Source organism: Osmerus mordax, chromosome 9, assembly GCF_038355195.1.
Source record: "Osmerus mordax isolate fOsmMor3 chromosome 9, fOsmMor3.pri, whole genome shotgun sequence".
In the NCBI taxonomy this organism is placed as follows: Eukaryota; Metazoa; Chordata; class Actinopteri; order Osmeriformes; family Osmeridae; genus Osmerus; species Osmerus mordax.
Window position 1 is genome coordinate 10,955,231 of NC_090058.1, and position 16,472 is coordinate 10,971,702.

A 16,472-nucleotide genomic window follows, 5' to 3' on the forward strand; every position below is an offset into this window, starting at 1 on the left:
GTTACCATGGTTTTGTGCAGCTCAATACATTCAAAGGCAGCCAAGAACTTGGCAGCCAGAATGTTAAAATGAGAAGAATGGCCACTTGTAGCACTAGTATTCAGTAGGCTGGACCGCACACAAGGCTAGCTGGAAAGCTTTGGCTGATTCTTGAAGCAGGTGGGGGAGCTGAGGACAATTATGGTGTTGAAAGCTAAAGACCTGCATAAAGACTAACTGTATTGAGAGTGATATAAAACATATAAATAACCACAACAGAACTACTCAAATGTTCAAAATGTCACTCACTGTGACCTGTTAATCTGCATTGTCAAACATGTCAATTTGAATATTAACAGAAGGAGATTATGAGGTTTTGCAACCATGTGCTACAAAATCTGGTCATACGGCACTGTATAGTAAGTAGGTCACTGTTTAGTATGGCATGAGTACATTTGTACCCAGACTGCCCTGTCCTTTGTGCTCAGGTTGCTGTGTCATGCCATGGACAGCATCTCGGCCACACATGGTTGGTTCAGACTATCGAATGATGCTCTTACGTAATGACCACATAACTTAAATCTGATTATCTCTGCGTCCAGGGAGGAAGAGCCTTCTGCAGCTGCCCCTCCTCCTCCTGCTCATGCCCTGCCTTAGGTTAATACAGGTCGTTCTCTTTCACAGGTTTACATGCATCACACCATACAGGACTAAACCTTAGCAACACAACAGTGTACTGGCCAGTCACTCAGCTGCTACTGGGGACTCAAGCATATTAAGATACTCTTTGTTAATGTTTTAATGTTTTGAATCAGATTGATGCATGCTGACAGCATTTTATTCAAACTATAATAACCCTGAAACTGTATACTTGTAAAACATGGAGGCCCATTTGATTCATTAAGAAATGCTGCTGAACGTGCTTTGGGATTTTGTACACAGAAAATACGAGACAATATACAAGGTCTTTAAGTCAAGTAATTTATTTTTCCCTTTTTGAAAGTAGCACATTTTGAAACAAACTCAAACAATTAGGTCATTCAATAACAATTTCTGTATTTCATACAAAATATATTTGTTGCTTTTTTGTGTTATCTTTTTTTTACATAAAAGCATTTTTCTCAAACATTTAGCTAATGTTAAAATAAGGGATCAAGTGCAAATTTGTGCATGTAATAAAAACAAGACGACAGTGGTGGTCAGTGCTGTGAAGTGTTGCTTGGTCACTGACAGAGTTATGCCTTCTCATATGTACGTACAGCCTGGACTCCTTCAAAGGTTAAGGTCTGTGTGGGAAAAAGAGGTTTGGGATCAAGTGACTCATCTGATGATACACACACATGCACACACCATCTCTTTTTTTTAACTAAATATCAATATGCCATAGTTATGTCACTGAATAAACCACAGGCACATAAACCTTGTTACTCTTGACAACTCACCATGACCAGTTTCCCATCCTTGATCTCACGGACAAACTTTGTCTCCTTGCCACCCCACTTCTGTACGTGCACCAGCTTGTCTCCTTCCATGGTAACAGTGGACTGCAAGAGGAGTACAGAGCAGTTCTGTTACAACTACAGTATGAATATCAAGTCCAACCATTGCAAGCGACGGGGCGAACACTTTAGATGTTGTTGATATTATTAACTAAATAATGATATTCTTGAATAATTATTGCTTGTACTAATTCAGGTTCATCTGAAATCATGAAACTTGCAAAGAACATCCAATATTGTTCCAGAGAGCTGTGTTTTAAAGAGTAGTATCCTTCCATTGGAATATTTGTTTACTACTAAAGTTTGAGGTGCAGATGATGTTTGATACATACTTTGACATTACGGTCGTCTGCAGTCGTTTCGTCAAACTCCTCTCCCAGTTTGAAGGAAATCTCAGTGTTCTTGAAAGTACTCAGCGTCTTCACCACCACTTTGCCTCCTTCTTGACTTACGACAATGGTGGGTTTGGTGACATTGCCCACTTGCCTTGTAGCAAAACCAACACCTGTGTAGAATATAATATAAAATAATAATAATGTAAAAAGTTGGATTGATTAAAATTGATGACTTACTTACAAGGTCTCACTATCTTTAATTTGTTTCTTCAATTATTTTCATTTAATTCATTTAACAGTTACTTTTATCCAAGGCAACGTACAAATAGTCCATATAGTAAGTACAGCAGAAGATCAGTGGCATTCATTCATCAGTCACCTACACATAAATCTCACCAAGTGCCTTCATGTATTCATCGAAGTTCTGACTGTCAATCAGCTTCCATGTGGCGCAGAATGCATCGACCATTTTGACAGTGCGCTAGCCCTATCCCTGCAGAACTGAGATTATAAGTTAATGTTTACAGATCGCCTCTGGTCTGTGTCCAGTAACTTCACGAGCTGCATGTCTACCAAATTAATACTGCAAAGAAAGGCGGGTTTCTCTCGAGTACGAGCTTTCTGTCATCCCATTGGGGGATTTGCAACACTACCTAAACTCTGATTGGTCAACCGAGATGTTGAGAACGGTTTTGTACAACGTTAATGCAAACTGTGGTATTGTGAATACATGAATTAAATTATGAATTCGAACGTCAGATTTATACTCATATCTTTTTATTGATGTGTATTACAAGTAGTAATCAAAGTAATTACTCTAGTAATCAAAAGGTCGCTGGTTCGATTCCCGGCCGTGCAAAATGACGTTGTGTCCTTGGGCAAGGCACTTCACCCTGCTTGCCTCGGGGGAATGTCCCGGTACTTACTGTAAGTCGCTCTGGATAAGAGCGTCTGCTAAATGACTAAATGTAAATGTAAAATGTAAATGACTTAATGTAACTAACCACAGGCTTTTTGACTTTAATAAGTGATGTATGCAAAGAATAAAAATGTTAATGCAATATTTTTTCATACAACAACAGTCAATAATATACAAATGTTTAGCAAACAACAACTTATAAGGTAAGCTAAAAAAGATTACATGATATCTTAAAAACTTTTGGTTCTTTTCTTTTTAGTGCACAGCTGCACACTTGTCACTTATTTCCAGGTATTCCCTACTTTTAAGTCTTGCAAAACACACATAAAAGTATCACTACATTACTTCAACTCATGCCTCATTCCTTCACTCGTCTTTCTCTCGACGACACTTCATGGTGTGCATCCTCCTTCACACCTCCTTTATCAGAATGCCGTAAGGCCGGATAGCCCGCTCCACAATCTTCCTCTCCTCTGTCTCAGATGAACCCTCCGGAACCGGAACCAGCCAGTAGTCTTCAGTTCTCCTGTGTTTCTCCCTGTAGTCAGGGTTCACCCGGTTCTGGAGGATGATCTTGTAGGTCTTTCCATTCTTCTTTGACACAAACACATTAGCATAGCCTCTAGCTTGTTCCAGGTCTGGTGTGGAGTAGATGCCTCTGCCATACACCTGCCTTTTGCTGTTGTTCCCTGCCTTGTAATGGGATACGATGATGCCCTCAGCTCCATCCTTGCTCGAGCCGTGATAGGACACTGGCCATTCACCTGCAGAAGACTGGGTTCGAATCCCATTTGGACCAAGCCAGGTGTTATCACCATATTTGTCCAGTACCTTTAATGCAATCCGATACCATCCACAAGGACGAGTGTACTTCTCTCCACCTCTTTTAAAATCCTGGGTGTCCGATGTTTGGGTGAAGTCATGATCAAACTGCCGGTCAAAGAATTTATCTTCATCAATGTAGAACTCTGTTGCTGAGGCTGTCTGTTTTCGGATCTCGCTGACAGAGATAAATGAGAACATCCAGTCCACCCATGACACAGGGTTGAGCCAGTCAAGCAGGGACCCCACTCCCAGAGCTGCACCTATCAGAAAGCCGTCCACAGTTAGCAGGTTGTCAGGTGTCTTCCCCTGGTTTGCCCTCTGAAACTCTGCCAGGGGCCTGACGCTTGAACCCAGGGCTGCTGAAATGGCCTCATATCGGACGTCTTCGTCAAGCATCGCTGGACTGAGGGCAGTTGACACCACAGACGCTGGTCATACAGTTAGGTTTTGTACTGTTGGCAAATGTAGCTAGTCAGTGAACAAAACACTGAGGACTGTTGAACTCTTGGTTACACCCATGTATACTTGGCTAGGATACTTTCACTTTCTTTTATTGTCAGCAGGAAATGTTTATGAAATAGGAAACCCTTTAGTGTGTGTGTCAGGGGGGTGCAGGGGTGGGCTAAGCCCCACCCCCAGATTTCTGTCGCGCCCCTTCTGACTTTTTCTGCCCTAGGAGTTTTTAGGGCAGTAGTAGGCTAGATGGTTTGGGGATCAGAAACCGATGCATGATTAAAGGTTTTTCTTTGTACACACGCACGCAAAGAACAACCGGTGACTAACAAGCTAAAAGACTACTGTAGCCTACTTTAGTTTAACGTCTTACTAACCCGTGTAGGCTATCTTCTATGGAAACAAATAAAGATTAAAACTGAAACAGAAGTATGAAATTGCAGGTTTTAATATTAAACACCAATGCTACACTTTACTATGCGTCATAAGCCCTTCCCAAAGTTCAAACTTCGAAAACAAGGGAGTGACAAAAGTTTCGAGTTTGATTTCACTTTTATTGGTAAACGTGGAGGCGGAGCTCTAACCTATGTTGCCCATTATCAACCAGAAAATTACTGGGGAATCATCAAATGCATATTACTGAAAGCCCTGACGGACTTTGTCATACCTTTATATGTAACATTTTTGGCTGAAGTTTGGCTGAAGCCGCGCCCCCCTGGGTTTACGGATTCTTCATCCTTTCGCAGGGGCAATATCATAGTCAATGAAGTGCAACTGAGACGGGATTATTGCTGGTTGAAAACTTAACCAAATACCCCGTCAAGGTTGACTTGAAATATAGTCAGCCTTGACAATTTTTGGAAGCCTCTAATAGAGGCTGATGTTAGTGTTCAAACAATAATGGATAGTTGAATACATGATATGTCACTGTATTCATTTGCTTCAGCCTCTGTGCTGGCTGGCACTCACTGAGTTGTTTCTAAACAGTAGGCTATGATGTGTCTAAAAACAAAGACTGAAATAGATGAGCTTGTAAACATGCAAGCAGAATAGACACCAAATTGGCCCATGCACTCATTTGCCATGAGTGCAAATGAAAGAGGTCTTACAAAATCGTTAGACAAGTGCTCCAGACCAGTTTAGTTCTGCAGCATAAGTTGCCATTAGCAACTGAACTTGAACTAAATTGAACTGGTCTTATAGAACCGAATCAACTGGAAATGAGTCAAACTAACTGACATAAGCCTGGCATATTTCAAGCCATGTTCAACTTTTCACAGACCCCAAACCCCTCCAAGTACGTGTTGTCTGTATTTCTTGAGTCGCTAACAATGGAGGAAGCAATGTACAACCATCCAAACATCCTTGCCAAAGGAATCACAAGACCTTTCTTAGCATAACAGGAAGTGTCCTTCCATTGCAGGGTGTGGCCTTATTTATTATGATTCACTTGGTGACTTTATGACAATTCCGACTTGATCAGAGATCTGTAAAATGCATCGTTCCCAGTCAACTGAACGTAAGAGTGTGTTCACTTTAATCAATGCTTAGTTTATATACATTATTTGACACAAAAAAGATTACCATATATATATTGTAGATCAACCCCAATTACATTTCTGTGTTACTCTTTTGGCAAATGATACAGCATCATAGAAAACAATAGTTGCCCGGTATTTTCCCAAAATGTATGATGAAAAACTCTTAATTTACTTGACTATGTACTAAAGCCTTCTTACTAAGGAGACATTATTGCAACAAACTGCAGCAAGTAGGCTTCTGTGAAAATCCCAATGTGTTGCCATGTCTTCCCCCTCCCTCCTTACAACAAGTGATCATATTACAGGTTGACAAAGGAGGGGGATCCATTTTGAATAACACACAAATCAATCTTGAATATTTAAATACCAACTCAAATACAACCATGAAAGCTGAATGCATAGTAGAGCTGTACTGTACTTGACAACCGTTACAGTATGTTTGACGTTTCACCTGTTTTGTTTCATCGTTGCTATTTTAAATCCCTGAAATCCACAAACCCAGATCATTGCGCACACTAGTAAAACATGATTCATTGGTAATACAATCTGGATGTAAGGTCTCGGAGATCAAAGGAGTGACAGCACTTTTGAATACTGTGAAGAAAGAATTGAGAGAGTGAGGTAGGAGGGACAAAGTAGCATTGGCTCTTGTCCATATTATTAAGGCATGCCAGAGAGAGAGAAAGATACAGAGAGAGAGAAAGATACAGAGAGAGAGAGAGAAAGATACAGAGAGAGAGAGAGAGAGAGAGAGAGAGAGAGAGAGAGAGAGAGAGAGAGAGAGAGAGAGAGAGAGAGAGAGAGAGAGAGATACAGGAGATGGGGGGTTGGAGATTCCCAAAGTAAGAGTATTTTGAACATCATCTCACTCCAGAGTAAACACTGACAGTAGAGATCACAGGTCTGGTGTTTATGTACATATTCCCAGTCCAGTTATTGTATGTCTCAGTTCTTCTCTCTTCCCTCCTACTTGTATCATAATGTTTTGCTGTGTCCATGCGTTATTTGGCACACAAACCACCCTCAGTCGCAGATTGTCTGGTTGATTGACACCACAGTGACAAGTTCCGTCTGGATGCGTGCCTATCTGAAAACCCCCACATTGATTGACAGGGCCACCTCTGGCTTCCTGGCTTTGGTGGACTCTGGCTTCTTGTCAAGTCCAGCCCTCTGGATGGTCCCAGTTGCAGGTTGCCCTCTAGTGGAGAGAATGAGAATCACAATTTGCAAAGAAAGAAAACAATTCTACTAGTATTACTCCAAATGATTTGATTACGAGCCAAACTGAAACTACAGCAACTTTATTGTAGTTCAGGTATGCTAACAGAAGTGGATGTTGGTGTCTATAAGCCCCACCCTTTCCTGCGGTGCTCGGCTTCCTCCCTCAGCCTCTGCTGACCCTGTTCATCTTGTAGGGTGCTGAAGTCCCGGTTGCTGTCAATCAGCAGATTCTGTCCAATCAGGAGACAGAAGGATTCCAGTTAAATAAGAGGAGTGGAATGTTGAGTGTGACAGAGTAGCAGCACTCTTATTGGACTAAATCTTAATTGACCACCAGTCCAAGAGGGAGGGGCTAATAAGAGTATTAGCCTACCTTGACACCGATGATGTCACCGTCTTTGAGATGAAATGGGGCACCCAGCAGAGACTCTCCCTTTTTCTTCTTTTTCCGTTTTGACACCTGCTGGCTCTGTTCACCCCATCACAGAGACGGTAGGATGTCAGACAGGAAACAAGAAAGAAAAAAGGCAACACATAGAATCCTCACAGAAGCAACCATCTTTCGTTTGTCTCGAGTGGAAAGTTAGCGGTGATCACAAATTCGACGCCCATCCACGCCCCGGTTCAGTTCCAATCATACTCTTATTGCCCCATGACAGTCTCCCCTCAAATCCCTTGGCAACCTTCTCCTCCAACCCCCACCCCCCACTCAGCCTCCTCCTCTCTCTCACCCAGCTGGATATGGTGTCCCAGGTGTGCTTGTCTGCCTGGTGTTTGGCCAGCAGCAGGGAGTCAGGGGAGAGGCCGGAGTGGGCGGCCAGGGCCGAGCGCAGGCAGCGCGGGGCAGAGTCCCGGGAGGCGTCCCAGACCAGCTCCTCTGGAGGGTAGTACCCCCTCTCCCCCGGCACGCCCATCTGAACATGCAGCAGCAACTCCTTAGGTCTGAGGGGTAGAGATCAGGAGAGAAAGAAAGGGAGAAGGGAGGAGAAAAGGAGGTATAGGATAGAGGGGATGAGGAGAAAAATGAAGGAATGGAAGGAACAGAGAGAGGGAGAGGAATATAAATTAACAAATGAAAATTTAGTGGTGTAATGAAAACGTTCTGGAGACTTCCAATGAAACAGAATGAGGTGCCACCTAGTGGCACTAGCCCCTCTCTGTCACTATCCAGGACTCAGGCCCCTACCCTAGATCCTCCTCTTTGAGGAGCTGCTGCACACAGATATCCGCACCACTGGCCAGCTTCAACTTCCTGAAAGAGGCAAAGGTGGAGGAAGTAAAACAAGGAAGAAAATCAAAAAACAGGGTTTCAAAAGGGCTAGAGCGAGGCTTGAAAGTGCCCTGTCTACACAAAGGACAAAACAAGAACTAATATCCTAATGGAGAAGGGGAGAGATGGTGAGAGGGAGGTAGTGAGGACCAGACAGTACCGGAGGGTGAGCTGGTGTCCCCTGAGGACGCGGCTCAGTCTCTGGCCCTCCAGGTGCCACAGACGCAGGAAGGCAGGTGTGGGCGCACACACACACTGCAGGGCTGGCAGTGTCAGCATCTGACACACAGATACACAAAGATCGTTGACAAAGAACATTGGAAAAGAAAGCCAAGTGAATCTGGCCTTGGAGCAGTTGATTTTCAAGCCGTTTAATGGCAGACTATGGCGAAATTAGAAAATGTATTGCGCAAATGTATAGGGCAAATCTGGCCTGCGGGCATCCTACCACTGTGCTAGACTAATGACACACAAACACTCAGTCAAACAAACATTCAGTCACACACACACACTTTACCTGAGTCTTCAGGTTCTCCAGTGTGGCCTCCTCTGTGATCTCTACCTGTCCCACAATCCTCAGCTCTGTCATGGCCCCTCCCACTAAACACACACAAAGCATTTCAAAACCACTATACCATTAAATCGGCATTAAATGTGTGTGTGTGTCTTTGTGTGTGTGTGTGTGTGTCACCTGCAGTCATAACCTCCAGCCGCTGCTGATCTCCTGGTCTCTCAGCAGTGTGACTGACTTCTGTTTCCATGGAGACTGTTGCCTCGTCAGTCTGATTCACGTAGAGCCAAACAGAAAGCTTGATAAAACCCTGATAAAAAGAGGGATATGGGATGAGAGCGGGAAAAACAAGAGTAAAAGACAGAAAAAAAAGACTATAACAATGACTTAGTGATTCCAACGCTCAACAGAAATGTTCAATTCACCACATCTACTACAGGGCCACTGGAACACAGCCAGTGACCCAAGAGAGAACCAAAAAGATGGAGTACCTTGGGAGGTAGATGTCCCTCAGTGACAACCAATGTGTCGCCATGACTGATTTTCAACTCGGAGAGAGAGGCATCCTGGGGGGGGGGAAAAGAGATATGAAGTCAAATCAAGCTTTTACTGAAAGGGCAGGAAATGAGAAATATATGGCTGCTCACCTCATCCATCAGCGCCTCTCCAACCTCTTCACACCAGTCCAGCTTCCTCAAGTGCCAACAGTCGCCTGTATGCAACAGACATGTTCATAAATAAATGTTGGCACTACAGTTGGACTTTTATAGCAGTCTACGAAATGAATACAAACTATAAATACCTTCAAGACCAGCTTCTTCCAGCATTCTCTTCAGACACTGACAGAAAACATCACAATACATTTCAGGCAGGAATTAACCCACACAGAAAGACATTCTGCCAAACACACACGCGCGCACACGCACACACACACACACACACAGCCCTCACCTCCTTCACTGAGCTGCTCTCCTCCACGATGATGTCTCTGTCCTTGCCAGAGGAGGGTGCTGTTCCCACAGAGAAGTAAAGGAACAGCTGCGAAAGAAAAATGGAAAAACATCTATAATCTGTGAAGAAAATGAGTAAGAGGCACATAGAATGTAGCATAATAAGTCGCCTAAACTAAACCGTGGTACTGCAGCTGGCTGTGACCCTCCAGGGGAGACTCACCTGTGTGGCTTTGGGGGCGGTTCCAGGGCACAGGGTCAGAGAGGTCATGAGCCTAACCCCGGCTTCCCGGACACTCAGGTCCTCACACACTGGGAAGAGAACACAAGAGCACACACACACACACACACATATACAGTATATGTGTTTATATCAAACCACAAACATGTATAAAATAATTATAACACTTAAAGTACAATTCTAAATCATTCTAGACGGCTATTCTGAACCACAGCGTTCAAACACATCCAAGGTGTCTGGCTTTCAGGTGAGATAGCAATGCTAATGAGTCAAAGGTCATTCAGAGGTCATGCTTGTGTTACGGTACCTGGGGGCAGTAGCCTGCCTCTGCGGTCCATCTGCCTCAGACAGCACTCTACACCTGTGGAGACAGAGACACCACCATACAATCCAAACCACACAGTGAACAGGAGCACTAGAAACAGCCCTAGCAGTAGTAGTAGTGGTGGTGGTTAGTGGACAGTGTTTTAGGTGAGGGTATCTGACCTATTAGCTCTTCCTGCAGCTGGAGCTCCTCGATGGCTCTCTGTTTCACCTCACACAGCAGCTGGAGGGAGGAGAGCACAAATCAGGGAGTCAGGTGGCTGAGCGGTGAGGGAATCGGGCTACTAATCCGAAGGTTGCCAGTTCGATTCCCGGTCATGCCAACTGACGTAGTGTCCTTGGGCAAGACACTTCACCCTACTTGCCTCGGGGGAATGTCCCTGTACTTACTGTAAGTCGCTCTGGATAAGAGCGTCTGCTAAATGTAAATCAGCCCCCGCACACACACACACACACACACATCGCTGGGTGAATTATGTTGCTTTACCATGATTCCAGAAGCTGGGACTTTAGCCGTTCTCTCCTCCTCCTTCTCCCCCTCTACTTTCTCTTCTTCTCCTCCTCCTCGATTGGGTCGGTACTTCACTTGCAGCCAGCGGCAGTCTGATGGTGTTGTCACGGTAACCAAATCCCCGCTCAGATTGAAAACACTGAGAGAAGAAGAGGAGGCGTTACACACATCCAGAGATACCTCACGACACACACACACACACACACAAAGGTACTCACACACACACACACGCTAACACACCTGCTGTCGAATGAGTGTGGCTCCAGCACCAGCAGAGCATCGCCGTCCTTGAGGGCCAGCTCTCTGAGGGTCTTCTGCATGTCTTCAGGGGGAAACACCCTCCACCCACTCGCCCCCCCGCCCTCTCCTCCCCCTCCCCCCTTCCCTCGTTTTCCAACCCCCTTTTCTTGTTCCTGACACAACAGGCTCTCCAGGGGCCCCCCCAGAGCTTCCCTCACCTGGCCTAGAGTCGCCCCCCCGGCAAAGCCCCTCGCTTCCCTTTTGAGCCCGGAGCCGGCATCCTCACCCTCACCCCCACCTCCCCCACGTGCACCCTCTCCTCCATCCTCCCCCTCCATGTCCTCCCCAAGGGAGGGCCGCACAACAGTCAGCAGCACAGGCTCCCACTCGGCTCCAGTCTGGACAGTCGCACCACACACCTGACAAAACCGGAAGGGACAATGGCATGTCGGACATTTTGGGTCTAAATGGAGGACAGGGCTGGTACTGTGTCAGACACTTTGGATCTATGCTTACGAAACAGAGCAGCATACAAAAAAAAGGGGCGTCTCTCCTCACCTCTCTGCCATTCCATACAAACAGGTCAGAGTTGCTGTATATGCCTGCGCTGAACAGCAACATGTTGTCATCTGAAAACACGCACTCAATTTAGAAAATGAAACGGATCGTGACATGAAAGGTACACATGCATACACTAAAAGAACCAAGCACTTCTCACATCCACGGAAGTGCCTCACCATGAGTGTTTTAACTGTCAGGATTGTACCTTGGAGAGTGTTATAGAGGTGTAAGCCCGCAGGCAGACTTTTGGCCACAGTCAGAGCCATATCGCCGTCCCACAGTTCCTGCATCTGCACACAAGCAAACATACACCCACATTATAAATCTACTCAAGCAGGTAGGCCCTCTCAAATTAGGCTCATGATGAATGAGGTCACCTGGTATATAGACAATCGTAGATCCCCAACAGTCTTGCGCCGGTCAAAGGTAAGGTTGACAGCTTTTCCTTTCTCTGCGTTTATTGGCTGAAGGGCTCCGTTCTCCAGTCTGTAGGATGGCGCTAGGTGCAGGCGTAACTCCACGCTGTTACTGCTGGACTCAAACTCCTCTCTAATATGAGACACAGCACCCGCACACACACACACACACAAATCAGAATTGCCATCCGTTTATTAATGTGTTTTTTTGAGTGCATGAGTGTGTGTGAGAATGTGCATATGCATGTGTCTGAGTAGGAATGTGAGTGTGTGTGTGTGTGCATGTGTCTGAGTAGGAGTGTGTGCGCGTGTCTGAGGAGGAGTGTGTGCGTGTGCGTGTACCGGATCTGCTGCAGCTTGTGGTTCTCTTCCCGGGTCATTTCCAGCAGATGAGAGGGAACTTTGTACCCAGGATTCCTCAGGGCTACCAGGGAACAAACAGTGTGAGTCAGTGACATCTAATCACACAGTGTGTGTGTGTGTTTGTGTACTAACCCTAACCTTCCATCCCCCCCTTCTTTCCTCTTGCTCTCCCCAAACACACTCAGCCCATACCCTCTGCAGGCCTGTGCAGCAGGGTCTTCCTGTAGAACAGCATGTAGGCGCTCTCTTTGCCCTGGAACTGCTTGTGGATGTCCTCTTCCCTGATGCATGTCACTGAGGAGTCATTCAGGTCGAACCAGTGTGGACCCTGAGGAGACCAGAGACGATGTATATGTATATGACTGGATGGATGGATGAGAACCGGTCTATTCCAATTACAAACTCTCCAGGGAGAGATCATTTTCATAAAGAGAGCTCCAACAGCACCAGTGTACCTCTGGTCCTGGTTCTGGTTGGCTATTGGTGCTGCTGTGGTCCAGGTGAGGGTCGAGGGCAGGGCTTCCATTGGCCGGGCTGGCCGGCTCCGTGCCTGGGCTGGGGGGGCTGGCCTTCAGAGTCACTCGAGTGCCGCTCGACACCAAGACAAACACATCTCCATGTGACTGAAGAAACTGCACAGGCAGACAGGAGGAGGGAGGAGGGGATGGAGAGAGAAAGGGATGGAGAGCGAGGAAGAATATGGGGCCGAGGGAGAGGAAAAGTTAGTGAGGAAAAGATTAGAGGGGTGAGGAGGATCAAAAGAGAGTAGAGTAGTAGTAGAATCATCAATATTGGAGTCAAGGAGTGACTCGTAGTAAGAGTACAAGTCTCTTAGCTCTACCTTTCCTATGGGACCATGATGTTTCCTATACTTCTTGTTCCAGGAAGAACCAATCTTGTCCATCAGTTTTTGTCCCAGCTGGTCCAGGAGCACACTCTTGGACGGCTCCTTATGGTCGGGAGGGATTCCAGAGATTGGTTACGTAGTCATGTCAATGCAATGGCTGTGAATCCCAAAGTGTAGGCAGCAGTGTACGTGTAGGGGATGGTGTTGCACCTGGACTAAGATGGCGGTGACCACAGACAGGGGGTCGTCCCTCTCCAGCTCAGGCTCGCACACCTTGACCTCCTTTTTCGTCTGGCCTTTCAGTTGGACCTCGTCCTCCTAAAATGACAACACACCGGCGTGAAGACTGTTGAGAAAAGACTAGCACCGACACGACGGTTCTCGCTCCTTTCATTCTTCTGTTCCGATCAGCGATAAGTCCCTTTCCCTCGCCTCCCTATCTCCTCCCACCATTTCCTTCCAGCCCACCCCTTCCTCACCAGTGGCTCCCAATGGCCAAGATGGTCTATGTCTTTGATGTAGACGTGGTAATGGCCGCCATAGCAGCCTCCCTTGTGGATGATGACCGAGAAGAGCTCGTAGGAGTAATCCGAGTCCTCTCCCTCCACCTGGGAGACGGTCACAATACATAAGGGTTTAAAAAGCAAGATCAGAAAGCAGTGTGCGTAGGTTTGTGTGTAGCTACACGTGTAGAAACACATACCGCAGGAACAAAACATTCAAGTTTAACATTTGCCATGTGTAAATTGTGTAATTAACATGTAAATAAAAACAATGTATATGTCCTCCTAAGGGTGGGGGTGGTGAAAAATGATTGGGTGCCAAAATACTTTGACTAGATAATCTAGCAGTTACATATAAGAGGTGGAAACGCAACATAGTGATGGTAAAGATTGAAGGTGCACCCCTCTCCAGCACCTGTTCACAGAAGGGCTTCAGGTTGATGTTGAGGGGGAAGGTGTAGCGGCCCGTCTCCTTGTAGCGCTCACACTTGGCAAAGTCAAAGTTGAATCTCAGCAGGGACATGGTGAGGAACGGAGGCAGCTTCCTCAGCTTGGCAGACTGGGATGGAGGGAGGGAAGGAGGGAGGGAGGGAAGGAGGGAGGGAGGGATGGAGAGAGGGAAAGAGAGAGGGAGAGCAGGTTTGAAGAGAGGAGAAACAGTGGAACAGATGAGCAACAGAGGGAAAGATGATGAATTTCTCATTCCTATACATGCAAGTAAGATTTATTTAACATATTTGGACATATAATAAACCAAATACTAATTGTATGTCATGGGTTAGTTATGTATACACTGGAGCAGGCGATTCAATCAGATTAACAGCATAAATTGTTCTTGCTGGGGGTTTGTTTATAGGACTTCATTGCAATGTACTGTGACTGACCTTGACAGCTGTAACTAGTTTGTCACACTGGGCACAGCGGTAAAGGTTACTGCCCTGGAACATCTCCTCCTCCACAAACATGTCCCACAGCGCCCCCTCCAGGCTGCATACACCACGTACACACACAGTCAGGTCCAGAAAGTCCTCCTGGAGAAGAACAGAGAGGGGTTTGGCAACACACGGATACACACTCGCTCTTTAACACACAAACACAGTCACAAACAGACAAAATCACACACCTGTCTCTGGCTGACGTTGCCACACTCCTTACACTCGATGCTGTTGACCGTGGTTCCATGGTATAGTCGGTGGATGAGCGTACTACCGCTGGTGCCCACTAGAGAGTGCTCCAGAGCACTAAAGAGAATCCTGTTCAGCTCCTGAACGTCATGCTGCCTGCTCTCCTGAATACGGGGGGGAGAGAAGAAGCAGAGGCAAGGCAGAAAACAGAAGAGGAGATATGTAATGTAATGTAAACAGTCAGTTCTCTCTCACTCTCTCGCTTGCTTCTACCCGTCAGAGGAGCACGAACAAACCTCGCTGTTGCTCCAGCCAAAGCTTTCAGTGAGGTCAGCTGTAGACGCAGTCTGCTGGTCCACTAAGAGCAAACGGGCAAACAGCCTCTGTAGCTCCAAAGGAATCACTCTGACCTGAGAGAAGAGTGCATAGTTACAAAACACGTGTGTTACATACCTGTCACACATGCACATACACATTGACATTTATCGGACCCACCTTTGCCTCTGGGCTGTGTTTGTCTTCCAGGTAACCCAGTTGTTCCGGACCAAGATTGAACAGCTCCTCTGCATACATATGGAAAGACACATGTTGACACACACAATAGCCTGACATCCCAACAGATACTGACCAGATGTACTATCCACTACGGCCAGCTAGCAAACTTACTCAGTGAAGCCACTGACAGATGGATCTGGGTTAGACTCTTACCTCTGAACTCTGGGGTGAACAGCAGAGTCTGTAGCAGGGAGTTGAGGTAGCACGTCCCTCCCTGATTTTTTATGCCGCAAAGATTATTTCTTCCTCGTGGAGGTGTCAGCTCGTCTCCCCCCTTTCCAACCCTCCCCCCAGAAACTCTAGGAGGGACTCCCTCGTCCTCATCTTCTTCAAAAAGATTTCCAAACATGATTGGGTTTTTATAGCTAGCTATGCGTTTAGATCTGTTTATTAGGGAACAGAATAAATCAAATATTTTCTGTTGTGTAGCCAGCTGTCAATGCCTCTTGCTATCTCATCTTGGTCTTGCCGAGCTCTCGGTTGACAGTGGTTGGACTAACTCTGAAATAAGAAGACTTCACAGGGCTAAACATAGCGATGACAAGATATAAGTTCACCTTCAGTGCTTTTGCAGAAGCACAAAATGTAGCGTAGGCTGGTATACTGGCAAGCCAGCAATTCAACTGCGGCTTTTACAAATTAATTTGGTGTAGACAGCGAATCCGTGCTGTTACTGTACTGATCTGATGCTTTCGGTAACGTGGTTCTAACGGTCCAGAACAGAATTCTACTTACGCTTCACACACCGCCTTGTGGCCTTTAGTAAATCAGACTCGAAAACAAACTCTATCAACTTTCCTTTGTTGCGAAATTGAAAGAACACGAGTCCAAAATAAAAACACCATTGATGAGCAGTGGGCAGCCATGTTTCCTCTAGGAAAAGAAAAGAGCGAGGAATTATGGGTAGTGTAGTGATTTACTGTAATCAACGTTTGATATCTAGACATAATAAAACTACATTTCCGTTAAGTCGCCTTTTAATGAGAGCAACTTGGCAGTTTATTGTTGTTTTATAATAAAAAATGTAAAAATAATAATTAAAAAAACATTAAAACATTTATATAATCTCGAATTGAAAACTATGAGAGGGCAAACACGGGATTTACAAGACAGAAACTAAAATATGACAAATAGACTTTTCACATAATACTTTACTACTTTTAATACTTTTTTTATTTATTACTGCATAAGTTATTATTGTAAAAATAATTTAGACAAAATATTTACTAATGTGAACTAAACAGTTCAGTTAACTGAAGAACAAAATAATGAAGTTTCCATCTA

General features: G+C 45.4%; 3 protein-coding genes and 1 non-coding gene across 4 annotated transcripts; 1 reads left to right on the plus strand and 3 right to left on the minus strand.

Annotated features, from left to right (window-relative positions):
• Nucleotides 1–949: 949 nt before the first annotated feature.
• On the minus strand, nt 950–2,372 carry fabp7a (fatty acid binding protein 7, brain, a). Its single transcript, XM_067242583.1, has 4 exons — nt 2,210–2,372; nt 1,811–1,983; nt 1,422–1,523; nt 950–1,265 (listed from the first exon to the last, which is right to left on the minus strand). The coding sequence occupies exons 1-4, from the start codon at nt 2,280–2,282 to the stop codon at nt 1,215–1,217; spliced, it is 399 nt and encodes a 132-aa protein (XP_067098684.1). The 5' UTR covers nt 2,283–2,372; the 3' UTR covers nt 950–1,214.
• A 493-nt stretch (nt 2,373–2,865) lies between these two features.
• Nucleotides 2,866–4,062, minus strand: LOC136949380 (uncharacterized). Its single transcript, XM_067243650.1, has one exon. The coding sequence runs from the start codon at nt 3,951–3,953 to the stop codon at nt 3,144–3,146; it is 810 nt and encodes a 269-aa protein (XP_067099751.1). The 5' UTR covers nt 3,954–4,062; the 3' UTR covers nt 2,866–3,143.
• A 682-nt stretch (nt 4,063–4,744) lies between these two features.
• LOC136949657 (U4 spliceosomal RNA) lies at nt 4,745–4,887 on the plus strand. Its single transcript, XR_010877458.1, has one exon. It is a non-coding gene; the product is annotated as a U4 spliceosomal RNA (small nuclear RNA).
• A 437-nt stretch (nt 4,888–5,324) lies between these two features.
• usp40 (ubiquitin specific peptidase 40) lies at nt 5,325–15,697 on the minus strand. Its single transcript, XM_067243747.1, has 32 exons — nt 15,342–15,697; nt 15,129–15,196; nt 14,930–15,043; nt 14,633–14,797; nt 14,394–14,540; nt 13,925–14,068; nt 13,486–13,614; nt 13,217–13,324; nt 13,001–13,108; nt 12,615–12,791; nt 12,352–12,487; nt 12,139–12,220; nt 11,758–11,929; nt 11,586–11,670; nt 11,378–11,448; nt 10,820–11,238; nt 10,556–10,718; nt 10,231–10,291; nt 10,052–10,105; nt 9,727–9,815; nt 9,505–9,591; nt 9,356–9,392; nt 9,201–9,265; nt 9,045–9,119; nt 8,734–8,863; nt 8,560–8,642; nt 8,203–8,321; nt 7,959–8,024; nt 7,504–7,714; nt 7,146–7,241; nt 6,908–7,002; nt 5,325–6,749 (listed from the first exon to the last, which is right to left on the minus strand). The coding sequence occupies exons 1-32, from the start codon at nt 15,535–15,537 to the stop codon at nt 6,635–6,637; spliced, it is 3,867 nt and encodes a 1,288-aa protein (XP_067099848.1). The 5' UTR covers nt 15,538–15,697; the 3' UTR covers nt 5,325–6,634.
• Nucleotides 15,698–16,472: the final 775 nt, after the last annotated feature.